General features: G+C 35.7%; 1 protein-coding gene across 1 annotated transcript; it reads right to left on the bottom strand.

Moving 5' to 3' along the window:
• Positions 1-6,300: 6,300 nt before the first annotated feature.
• Positions 6,301-7,251, bottom strand: LOC122200490 (olfactory receptor 5D18-like). The gene has a single exon (XM_042906139.1). It carries the CDS (start codon positions 7,249-7,251, stop codon positions 6,301-6,303), a length of 951 nt encoding a protein of 316 aa, XP_042762073.1.
• Between the last annotated feature and the right edge of the window lie 6,611 nt (positions 7,252-13,862).

The following is a 13,862-nucleotide window of genomic DNA, read 5'->3' as shown; positions in this document are numbered from 1 at the left end:
AGAAGCAGTACTGCTGTGTATATTTTCTTAGGATAGCTATTACCAAATTGCTCTCTACCAGTTTTCATGCTCACCAGCAATGTGAGAGTCCTTGACTCCCCACACCTTGCTGTGGTGGGACAAAGATGCACAGTACAGATAGATCCCTCTTCAAGGAAAGATATGTTCTCCCAGCTGTGAATTCCAAGATTGACTTCAGCTCTACAGAGCCATCATGCCCATATGACAGATTATGCATGGGTAGGGGACCTGACCCAGTGGATCGACTCTGATATATGATATGTGTGCCAAAACTCCCCATAGGGTAGGCAGGACTTTGGTGGCTGTTATCACAATCTAAATTGTCCCCGAATTCCATTCTGCCTCCTTCCCTTTCCTTCTATTGCTATGTATCCCATGAAAATTGCATGCCAAATTCCGTCGCGACATCTATGTCCGGAGAATTCAGCTACAACATTGCCAACTCTACATTTTTTTCCCCAAATTCTTTGAGAACATTCTTATTGAAGTAGAACTGTTACAGGTGGGTGGGAGAGACACTGGTCTTTGTCTCATGGAGTCTAGGAATGAATCTCGTGGAAATGGATAGTGAGCAAAATGATAGAGTTTATGGAGTGAAAGTACAAAGCTCTCAAGAGGGAGAGGGTCCCTACTGGATTGTCGCCAAGGAATCTTCTCTGACTTTTTATTGGGACCTTATCAGGAACAGTTTGTGAGACTCCATTCATGGTGCTTAGCACCTGGCAGGTCTAGAATGCATTTATCCTTTATTTATTTATTTATTTATTTATTTTCAATAAATTTATTTATTTAAATTCAAGTTAGCTAACATACAGTGTAGTATTGGTTTCAGGAGTAGAACCTAGTGATTCATCACTTACACAGAACACCCAGTGCTCATCCCAACAAGTGTCCTCCTTAATGCCTGTTACCCATTTAGCCCATCCTCCCACCCACCTCTCCACCAGCAGCCCCCACTTTGTTCTCTGTATTTAAGAGTCTCTTATGTATTGCCTCCCTCTCTGTTTTTATCTTATTTTTACCTCCTTTCCCCTATGTTCACCTGTTGTGTTTCTTAAATTATATGAGTGAAATCATATAATATTTGTCTTTCTCTGCCTGACTTATTTCCCTTAGCATAATACACTCTAGTTCCAACCACGTTGTTGCAAATGGCAAGATATCCTTTTTTTTTTTTTTTCACCAAACCCAGCTGCAGCTGCAGACAGCCTCCCCAAGGATCCCTTATCTATCCCTGCCCACTGTTAACCCTTTCCCTACTCAGAACTTAAATCCAATGACGTGAAAAATTAAGAGTTCAACTCAATGAATTGTTTAATTAAAAAAACCTTGCATACCTACCAACAAGATCATGATATCAGTTATTATCAAAATATCACTTAGAAGCATCTGCTATGCCTTCCCAGTGAGTAGCCCAAAAGAGCAGCAACTATACTGACACATTACTGTAAACTAATTTGACTATTCATGAATTTTGTTAATAAAATAATATGATTTATACACTCTGATGTTTGCATTCTTCTTACTTAACATCATGACTGTGAAATCCATAATGTTGTCCTGAGTATCGGTAGGTTTTTTTTTTTTCATTTCTATACAGTATCCAATTGAATAAACGCAACCAAAAATTATTTATCTTTTTTAGGGATATATAAATCATTTTCACTTTGGGGCAATTGGAAATAGTGTGGTTGTGAACATTCTTGTCCCTGTCTTTGGTGCAAATATATATGCATTTCTGTTGGTTAATACCAAGGACTGGAATTATGGGTTCATACTTCCAAAGAGTTTTCAAAAAATCTTTGTTCAATTTTGCAATCAGACTCAGCATTTATGAAAGTTTTATTTAATCCATATTCTTGCTATTTGTTTTAATTTATTTTTAATGTGTGTTTATGATATTGTTTGCAAATGTTTATTGGGGTTTTTGTACTTTACTGTAAGTAGGAGCTCTTTCTATACAGTTATTACATATATCTCTTACAGATGTTCCGAAGATTTTTTCCATTCTATCCAAGGTTGATTTCCTCAGTAGCAGACCTTGAAACAAGATTTGGATGCAAGTAGTTTGTTTGGAAGATGATCTTAGGAAGCACCAGTAACTAAGTAAGGAAGAGAGACAACCCAAAAATGAACAGGTTATTTGTGTGGATAATTGGGTGTCAGTTCCACTGAGGGCCCCTAGAAGACTGTGTAAAACCTAATTTAGACTTGTTCCCCCTCAAGGAATGAAGAAGATGGGATCTTTATGTTCTCACTACCATATACTACCACTGGTTGAAAGCTATTCCTGTAGATGTTCACTGTTTGGCACTTTCACACTGGCCTATGTATGGATTGAGGGCACTCCCAGAAACAGGAGAAAAAGAGCCTTCAGATAGAGTCACAGGTATTTTCAGCAGGAAAGCATCTGAAGAAAGAAAAAAGAATTAAAAGGCAAAGACAGAAGAATTTAATAAATAGCAAATATAAAATAGAAGCAATCAACAAATCCAAAATTGGAGAAACCTGATAATATTAAACTCTCATACATCTAAACAAGCAAAAGAGAGAGACAGGGAGAGAAGGCACTAATAACTAATGTCAGTAATGAAAACTGATCATAACTATAGACCATTTCAACTTTATAAAAAACTTTTATGAAAAAAGTTGTGCCACCAACTTTGAAAACTTGGCAATGATGAGTGGGTGAGCTCCAAGAAAAAGAAAACAATATATGGTTTAAGAAAGTGGTCCAGGTTTATTCCTCCGCATGTCGCTGTCCAGTTTTCCCAGTACCACTTGCTGAAGAGACTGTCTTTTTTCCAGTGGATATTCTTTCCTGCTTTGTCAAAGATTAGTTGGCCATACATTTGTGGGTCCATTTCTGGGTCTTCTATTCTGTTCCATTGATCTATGTGTCTGATTTTGTGCCAGTACCATACTGTCTTGATGATTACAGCTTTGCAATACCTCCTAAAGTCTGAAATTGAGAGGCCTCCAGCTTTGGTTTTCTTTCTCAACATTACTTTGCTATTTGGGATATTTTCTGGTTTCATACAAATTTTAGGATTATTTGTTCTAGCCCTGTGAAGAATGCTGGTGTTATTTAGATAGGGATTGCATTGAATGTGTAGATTATTTTGGGTAGTAGTATCAACATCTTAACAATATTTGTTCCTCCTATCCATGAGCGTGGAATGTCTTTCCATTTCTTTGTGTCTTCTTCAATTTCTTTGATAAACTTTCTAGAGTTTTAAGGGTACAGATATTCTACCTATTTGGTTAGGTTTATTCCTAGGTATCTTATGGGCACCTGTCGGGATGAGCACTGGGTGTTATATATAAGTGATGAATCACTACATTCTTCTCCTGAAGTCAATTCTACACTGTATGTTAACCAGCTTGAATTTAAGTTAAAAACTTAGAAAAAGGAAAAAGAAAACAATGAAACTGACTCAAGAAGAAATTGAGATTATAATTTTCTTACCACTATTTTAAAAAGTGCATTAGTAATTAAAACTTTACTATGCAGTTAAAAATTCTCTTATTTTTCAGTGAATTCTATTAAGGAACATTTTTCACTGAATTGAATAAGGAGAAATTCTTACCATTTCATCTAGAGAGGCCAATACAACTTTGATGTACAAAACTGACAAGGACAATGCAATAAAAGAAAATTGCAGAGCAATTATGAACACAGAATTTTAAATTACAGACAAAATATTGACACAAACTGATCCGCTAATAGAAAAAAAATATTCTATTCTATAACTTTTAAATTCATGTTCTCAGGAAAAGATCACTTGAGTTGATATTAGAAAATTCAAAAAATGTAAGTTACCATATGAAAATATTAAAGAAACTCAGATGAAGAAAAAATAGCTTAATGAAATTCCACATCTACTCACAAAAACCCAAAATACACACAAAAACACAGACAAATGAAGCAGATAACTTTGTTAATCTGGAAGCAGGAGGAATATACAAAAAACCTATAGAAAGCGAGATTTTAGGGAAGCCTGGGTGTCTCAGTTGCTTGAGTGTTTGCCTCTTGATTTCAGCTCAGGTCATGATCCCAGGATCTAGTTCTGCATTGGGCTCTGTGGTGAGTGTAGAGCCTGCTTAAGGTTCTCTCCTTCTCTCCCTCTCCCTCTCTCCCCTGAGACTCTCTCTTAAATAAATAAATAAATAATAAATAAATAAATAAATCTCATTTAACCTGTAAGAAAAAAAAATTAAATTTTCAGGAATGGCTTTACTGGATACCATATCTTATTAGTTATGGATGGTTGTAACTATAAAACAGAGAAGCATGTAGAAAATTTATATACTGTACATATAGGGACATTTACATTATGAAAAACCTGGCACTATAGATCAGTGCTAATGGAGTGGTTTTCAATAAATATTGCTGGGAAAATATGCATCCACAAGTAAAAATACAAAATCAGCTGATTCTCATATCACACCAAAATTTAATTCCAGTTTTATCTTAGAAATACATTGAAAAGTCAGTGTAAAAGGAAAATTAAAGTCTACAATCCAAGAGTAAATAGAATATAATATAAAAGACATAATAATTTACTAAATTTAGGACAACTTAACCCATAAAATACGGGAATATCTTCATTATTTTAGAGGAAATAAATATATCTTGAATAGGACCTTGGAAGCACAGTTTGATAAACCCTGTTTGATTAAACATAAGGAAATCTGTGTCCCTCAATACATCGTCAAGAGAGTGGATAGAGAGCACAGTTTAGGAAAAAATAGTCATGGCAATTTTACCAAAAAAAAAGGACTTTTATTTAAAATGCATAATGAACTACATATTTATAATAAAATACAACCCAATAGGAAAATGGACAAAAAAACGAAATAGGCATCTTACAAAGAAAAAAGAACCAAAGGGCTACTAATAACCCTATTAAAAGAAATTCAACCACATTGAAACTATGAGGAATTTAAATTATAACCAAAATGACATACCAATACTCACCTATGAACTTTGAAGATATTAACATGTCTAGTGTGACCATATTAAATGTTGGCAAGAATGGGCAATAATTAGAATCACACGCGATATAGGAGGAATGTAAATTAGTACACTGACTTTGGAAAATTGTTTGATTGGATCTAGTAAAAGAGAAGAAACCAGCTCTCTGTGATCCAGAACTTTCACACATAGGCACATCCCACAGAGTAAGTGCTTGCTTATGTGCAAATGCTTGTGCAAGAACATTCATGGCAGCGTTTCCATAAAAGCCAAGAAGAGGAAATAACTAAAGGCCATTAATAGTATAGATACACCAATGATGGCATATTTATTTTATGGGACATTCTTCAACAAGAAAAAATGAACTACGGTTACAGCTAATAAATTGAAACATTCACTTAAAACAAATGTTGAGCCAAAGCAGCCAGACATAATGGAATATATACTCTAAGATTTCATTTATGTGAATTTCAAAAGGAGGGAAAGCTAGCACTTATACTCTCAGACTTATTCTTAGGAGTTGTAGCTAAACTAAAAAGAAGAAGGTTTGAAGACCACAAATTCCACAAAGGAGTTTGCTCCTAGAGGTGCTGGAGAGGCAGTGATGAGAAAGTGCTTATGGAAATTTTGAAAAATGCTGATAATACTCTGCCTTTACTTTCTTACAGAAAGTAACACATGGGATAATTATTCAGAATTACTTCTCTATGTGTTTGTCATATTTCATGATTCAAGAGGAAGGATGAGAAGGGAAGAATAAGGTGAGAAGGAACAAAGGGAGCAGGGAAGGGCAGCATCTTTGCAGGTTCTGAGAGTTAGGATGAAAACCTCTTTGGAGGACCATTATTTAGCACACTACCCTCTGGGATTGGAACTTGAGAAGAATTTTCATTCTTTCTTTTCTTTTAACCTCTAAGCAATTTTTTTAAAGCACAGTGAGATTTAATGTCACAGATGTATATGAATGAACTAATTATCTGAATACATTTTCTCCAGTTATTTGAAGAAAAATTAGTAACCCTTGTGCAACATATAAAAAGTATTTAAAAGTAATTGTGTATGTGTATGTGTATAAAAATCAAAATTAAGGGCACTTGGGTGGCTCACTCGGTTGAGTGTCCAACTCTTGGTTTTGGCTTAGGTCATGATCCCAGGGTTGTGGGATCGAGTCCCACTTCAGACTCCATGCTAAGCATGGAACTTGCTTAAGATTCTCTCTTTGTCTCCCTCTGCCCCTTTCCACAACTCTCTTTGTCTCTAAAATAAAAAAAAAAAAAAAAAAGAAAAGAAAAGAATCCAAATTACATTGAGTGAGAAAGCAGTTTGGTATGAATTAACTTTCTGGCTGTGTCTTTCACATCTTTGTTCCTAAGACTGTAAATAAGAGGGTTCAACATGGGGATCATGACAGTAAAAAACACAGTGGCCACTTTGACCAGGAGCCACGAGCTTTTGGAGTTGGGCACACAGTAGAGAAGAAGGATGATCCCATGGAAGATGGTGATGGTGGTCAGGTGGGAGGCACAGGTGGAGAAGGCTTTCTGGAGTCCTCCAGTAGACGGCATCTTGACTATGGTGACAACTATAAAAATATAGGAGGCGAGGATAATCAGGAGGCTACACGCCTCATTGAATGTGGAAATGACTAAACACATCCTCTGACTAAAGGAGGGGTCAGAGCAGGATAAAGAAAGGATGGCAGAATACTCACAGCCAAAGTGATGTATAATGTTGGGACCACAGAAGGACAGTTCCAAAAGAGAGTATGTGAGTGTCAGGGAACATATTCCACCCCATGCATAGGTTCCAGCCACCAAGAGGGCACAGAGTTTCCGAGACATAGCCACTGTGTAGAGCAAGGGGTTGCAAACAGCCACAAACCGGTCATAGGCCATAACCGCTAACATGAACATTTCTGTAATCACAAACGCACAAACAAAAAAAAATTGCACCATGCATGCTTTGAAGGAGATACTTCTGTCTTCCATGACCAAGATCTCTAGCAGTTTGGGTGTAAATACACTGGAATAACAAATATCCAAAAAGGATAGATGACTGAGGAAAAAGTACATGGGTGTGTGGAGTTTGGGGTTGATCCTTACAACCGCAATGATGCCCAAGTTTCCCACCAGAGTGACTGTGTAGATGGTCAAGAACATGAGGAAGAGGGGTGCCTGGAGGTGTGGGTACTCCGAGAAACCCAGGAGGATAAATATAGTCACAGAGCTCTGATTTCCCTCATCCAGTGCCATGGTTCTTGATTTTAAAAAATAAAGGAGAAGAAAAGAGAATTGAGCAGCAGAACTTGAGAAGGAAGAGTAAAAGGAAGTCAGGACAGGTCAATGCGAGCCAGTGAAGGCAATGGGGTCAGTGCATACACATGAGTGCTCTGTTTCACTTTGGAGTCTTACTTGACTTTTTAATTATGTGCAATTAGCTGTATCCTTCAGTACTTTAGTTTCCTCATCTGGAAAATAAGAAAAAAAAATGGGACTAATCAGTAGTATTAAGTTATATAAATAACCTGTAGACGTATATGATCCTTACAACGTTGAATATCCCAGGATAAAATATAATTATATGAGCACAAAGGAGACATATAGCAAAATTAAAAAAAACAAACAAAAAAACCTCTGAGCACATCATAGTACTCATATGATCATGTCAGAAGCCACGTTGGGAAAATTAAACACTTTTAATGCATAAAGAAAAACATAACTGTAAATATCTTTGGGGGAAAATGTATCATCAGACCTTCACAATTTTTGTATTGCTATATTGAGTATTTCCCTATTCTAGATATAGCCCATTATCAAGGACTTAAGAGTTTCTTTAAGTGGTCTGGTCAAAAATTCCATGGATGACTATATTCTGTCAATTACATACCCACCATGTGGTCATTTTGAAGGCCCAAACTACTCAATGATTTATAACTGTTTTCTAAGGGAGTATTTTGCATATAGTCTTGAAAATTTCACATCAACCCTCTTCTGTTGGCTATACAGTTTGTAGTGCTTATTGTATTAAAATGAAAAAAATATGCTTATTTATTAGTGATTATAACACACACACACACACACACACACACACACACACACACACACACACACAAAATACGGTACTGAGAAAGAAGTATCACTTACAACAACAACCAAAAACTTTGTTCTAATGTGGCAAGTCTATCTGTAGTGGTCAATGAAGAATAAAAAAAAATGTGTTAGATTAAGAAATATAAACATTTGGTTTCTGTAAAACAGCAGGAGTTTAAATATTACCAATTCCACAAGGTCAAATCCTAAAGAACGGATTCTAGAAGTGGATGTGGAGAGATAATGAACATGATCCTGCCATCTTGGACACATCTGTGAACCTGCACAACTTTAGCTTTGTCTATAACACACAACAGCATATCATTAAATCTACCACTAATCCAGGAACAGAGCATTAGCTATGCAGTCACATTCTCCATCACATAGAAGATTGGGTCTACCTGTTGTGAACTTCATATATGTAGTTACGTGTATTGATTTAAACAAAAATCCTCTCTAAATTCAGGAACTTAGATTGCTTTTATTGGGTCACATTCATGCAAGTGAAGAATTCTGAGATACAATCTGCTATTATTGCCAGAAGGCTAGATAAACCCAATACATCATGGTTTAGTTGTAGAGCTTGGTCTAGTTCAAGTGAAAGACTCCCTAAATTGTTAGTCATATTCTACCTACTAAAGAATAAGTGATCTTTGTGAGGACTCTAAACCAAGATAAGACAAGACTTAGTACAGTTAAAAGACAAAGAATTTCTGAGTATTTTCATATGTCTTGTGTTCAGACTTTTTAGTAACACTTCCACTGCCCTTTCCTTATATTAAAGCTCCTGTCCTCACACCTAATGATCTCTCTTCAAACTCGTCAGCGAAACTATCAAAGCAGTAACCATCATACTCAATTCTATGTTTATCCTAAGTAGTATTCTCCTATCGTATTTTCTAGTGCTTTCAGAGTCCAAATGGATCTTTCTCTCTCTCTGGAGTTCACAGGATTTGAAGCTAATCCTCTCTATAAAGAGACTTTCAAATGTTTGAAGACATTAAGGTAGATCTCTTGCTCTTTTCTTCTCTAGGTAAACAATGTTAGTGTTGGTTTATTGTTTGTGCTTTGTTTTTCCATTTTCTTCCTCACATGGGTTTCTAAATATTTCAGACAACCTAGTCAATATTCTAGGTATAGCATGGACCCCTTTGAGCTGATATTGACACTAAGAACTAAACTAACCTTTTCAGAGATATCATGGAGTGCCAAAAGGCAATGGACTCTGCAATCTGCACTTGCTATATATGTATACATATGTGTATGTGTATATATATGTATATATATGTATGAGTTCCAAGTTTTTAAATATATAGATATAGATATAGATAGATATAGATATAGATATAAATAGATATAGATATAGATATATAGATAGATAGGTATAGATATAGATAGATATAGATATAGATAGATAGATGATAGATAGATAGATACATAGATAGTGCCTGGGTATTTGTACTCAAATATTTGAACTGTGTTAGGTCAATTTACTGCCCTGCCAAGCTTTGTCCAGGATTTACCAGTAAGCAACAAATCTCAGACGTGTACTTGAAACATTTGTACAAATTTGAGGATTGTGCATTTATTACTAAATTTCATGCACTGTTGACTCCTTACTTCTCTCTTCACCCCTGGCGTGGCCTTTTAGTCTAACTGAATTGCTGCTAATCTCACTACTTCTTGCCTTTACTCGAGCCACTCTGTCCACCCAGAAGGTCTTCAGGTTCCATTCATATCACTAATCACCAGTGACCACTCCATTCTCATTACTACTTGAGCTATTTGTTAAATTGTTGGTAAATATGCTTTCTCTGCCACTTCTCAAGAGTGCACATGTTGTGTTCAATACGTGTCCCACGTAAACTTTAAGTGAGAGAATTCCAGGATGCCTTAACGACCTAGAGGAGTTCAAGGTCAGGAAAGAATGCCAGGAAGTCTTAAGGAGTTCAAGAGTTAAGAGTTCCAGGTTACTCATAAAGAATGTGAGACTTCCTTGCCCATTCCACACCCCTTGTGAGGAACATGCTCCCATTGTAGATTTATTAGTTCACCAATTCTACAGGTACAAAAAAAATGCATAAAGGCAATAATTGTTAAGGTAATGTTGTGGTGATAAGCTTGTCAAACTAAGTAGGGTATTGTTTTTAACTAACTCAGCTTGGTACTGGGAGTATGATTGGGATTGAATAAAGAAGCTATATCTTTGTTCACAGTGCAGAAAAAGGAAAATAAAATATCTCACTTACCTTTTCATATCAGAAACTTTTCTTATAAAATTCTACTATCAACTTTTTTTGAAAATTAGCCCCATTCAGAGAAGGGGCTAATTTGAGTGGGTGGAGAAAAGACAGCCTTACATCATGTTATTTTATAGAGAACGTGAATTTAGGAAACAGATGTTAGTTCAGTTTCAGCCTATGTTGTATATTACATAAGCAACTTTAACAAATTCTTTAATCATATGAGCCTCAATACTCTCATCTACAAAATGTGGATGGTAACACCACGCTAGCTCATTTAATGTTGAGCACGAACATATTAAATGACGTATGACCTTAAAATATCCAACAAATCCTACACTTGGTTAAGATCTCCACAGATATCGGCTTCCTTCCATGTTAATTTTCTACTGCCATTAATCTCTATGAAAATAGTACGAGTTCCAAGTTTTTAAACGTTCTTGCGGTGCATATTCGGAAAGCTATTTTAAAAAGAATTGTATCTCCTGGACTCTTTTTAATTTGAGATGTTTCACTGAGTCTTGGATTCACAGTCGTATCCATTTCTAATCCAGCAACGCAGAATCTTCATTTTCCTTTGCTTTCCTAACCCTGCCTGGTTCTTTCTGTCTCTTCTGCCGTGTCGTATGTGTGACTGTGGGAAAGGCAATCAGGGAAAGCTGAAAAGAGAGAAATAGTCTAAGTGCACCCTCCCTCTTCATTTTTCCTATTACCAACTATCCTCTCACCTGTATATAAGATTTCCAACTGGAGTCCAGTCTGTGAGATTAACTTTTGTTGACTCACACTTAGCCTGGAATGCAATGGTGTAAGCATTTTTGAGAGCATTTTATACTAAGTGAATCAAATCGAAACTTCTGCCCAGATGTCTTTAATATCTCCAGGCACTATATGACCACATCGTCTGCCATGACCATAGTGCTTCATTCACAGTGGGGCCTTAAATCCTTATTGTACAAAAACAAGCATTTGTAACTCTTAATCTTCCACCATTCATCCCTCTGAAATGGCACCTCTACCCTTGTTGTTGTACGTTGTGCCACCATTTCCTGAAGTACCACATAGCCCCTCCAAAAAAACTGCTGGTTAATAGAAATGCCTTTTCTCTTCTATGTTCTTTCCACGTCTATTACCACAATGTATGTGTAGTGCCTGGCACGTTTGCTACATTTATGGGCATGTGTGTGTATGTGCATGTTTGCATGTGCGCCTTAGCTTTTTCCGTGAAGAGTATCACTTCTTTAGGAGAAGACTTGCATTTAACATTTCTTGTCAAACCACACAATGTGTTTAGCTTAGCAATTGGAGACGAACTTTCCAGCTCAGAACAACGGTTCTGGGAATAACGCAAGTAGAATGCAGCCAGTTGAATATACACATAAACCAAGTCGAAATTGCTGTTACTCAGCTCACGTAGGTGGCTCCGGCCAACAACATGCTGGGTTCCAATGTCCCTCACATCAGAATGAAAAGATAATCTTAGGTTGAATCAACTTACCAAAAGCCAGATTTTCCTGATGCATTTTTATTGACTTCCTTGCTACTATTAATAAGCTGCCTGTACTTTCTGTCTCAAAACTGAAAGTTTTGTTTAAATGTTTCAGTTCTTTGATCAGAGTTGATGTTTCTTGCAAAATTTTATTCAATAAAGATCCCAAGAAATGCCACTTTTGCAATTGTCAAGAAATTTTGGAGGGAACATAGAGATGTCCTTCAGGAGTAGATAGACCTGGAAACTATACTCCATGATGGTGTTTGTTTTATTCTAAGTGCCTAACCTTGGGGGCACAGACCTCAGGGAACCCTGACAGTGTGTGCTATAATGAGCTACAAACAAAATAATTAGAGGGAACTTCCTTCCTCAGCTTAGACTATAATTTCTTTTAAATCATTGACATGCTGATCTTTACATCTTAAAAAATAATGTGCCTCTGTATAGAGGTTATACTTATTAAAATCATGAAAAATTATAGTCCTATCTATCCCATTGACTCCAGCATACTTATAGCTGCTATGATATGCTTTTTTAGTCTCTTAATTTTGCTTATCTGTTCCTACATGAATTTATATAGAAACACACTTAATATTATACTATGTATATATGTATATACAAATACATATATATAATATATATAACACTTAATATTATACTATATATGTATATATACTATGTATATATGTATATACATATGTATATGCATGTATATATATACATGTATATATATGTATATATATATATACACACACACACACACACACACACGTATATATATTTTACATTCAACTATTAAGGCTTATTGTTTCTTACATGCTGAACATGCTTGCCTTCAGCTGGGGGCTAGGATATGTTAGTTAATCATCATCTTGGCTATAAAGCCAGCTGTATTCTTTAGTTCAGCCAGAAAGGTCATAGTGTTAATATTTTAAGTCCACCTATGTTATTCCTGTACCTCTAGGAATATTTTCTAGGCCACATATTAGGAAAGAAAGAAAATTGTGTTCAATATGGACCTGTTACGTCACAGGCCTTGGACAAAAAGAAAGTCACATTTATGCCTACTACATCTAAAATTTTAAAGGAAGAGTAGCATATAAATCCATGGGTAGAAAAAAAAAATAGCCCATAGCCATCACGTAACACAACCACTAGTGAATTAATATATTATCTAACGTGTTTAGCTTCACTATTAGAACGTCTACTTTCAGGTTGAACGTACAACGTGAGGCTTTTTGAAAATCACTTTACATTACATTTGTGTAAATAAGCTGCATATGTAAGAGCATTTACCAACATAAAAGAATATCATGTTCTAAAAGGATTTTTCAGCTCTTCACTTTTTCTTGTTTTTATTTTGTTTTCCACTGAGAAACACAAAACTAATTAAATTACCAAACCCCAAGTTACATAACTTCAAAATCAATATTTAAAAATTATATATTCTAGTTTTTAACCTTAGAACCTTACTGAATATACCATATATTCCATGATAACACGCTCAAGCTTCCTAACTTATTTTTGTGTTCCTAAAAGATCACACACACGCAGAGGCATGCACATAGTGAAAGAACCTGATGGAACATTTACTTAGGGCCCTTGGTTGACAAACAATTAAAAATTAAAGTAAATCCTTTGTTATTGCTATGATAAACAATGAGTGATTATAATTTTGTTATATATCCCTAATTGACACAAGATACCTGATTCCACGTAAAGCATTATGGTAAAGAGCATTTAATTTCCATATGAAAATAAGACTCTAAATAGTGGAGAGAAACAAGTAATGTTTAAGTGGTTGAATTAGAGCAACCACACGTGAATGTCTCTCTAGTCTTTGCTTATAAACTTTAGTCATGATGAAGACAACAAAGAAAACGTGAGTTATTATATTTAATCCCAGGCATTTGCTTAAAGCAATACAATAACCAGTTGATTATTAGAAAACTTGGCTGAAACCTACCACAGTCGTGGGTTATCTGTTATCTGCCATAAAGTTATCTGGCATTATCAAAGAATACGTTCAATGAGGCAAA

The sequence above is a fragment of the Panthera leo genome, chromosome D1 (assembly GCF_018350215.1).
Source record: "Panthera leo isolate Ple1 chromosome D1, P.leo_Ple1_pat1.1, whole genome shotgun sequence".
NCBI lineage: Eukaryota > Metazoa > Chordata > Mammalia > Carnivora > Felidae > Panthera > Panthera leo.
This window is presented reverse-complemented; position numbering and strand designations above follow the sequence as displayed.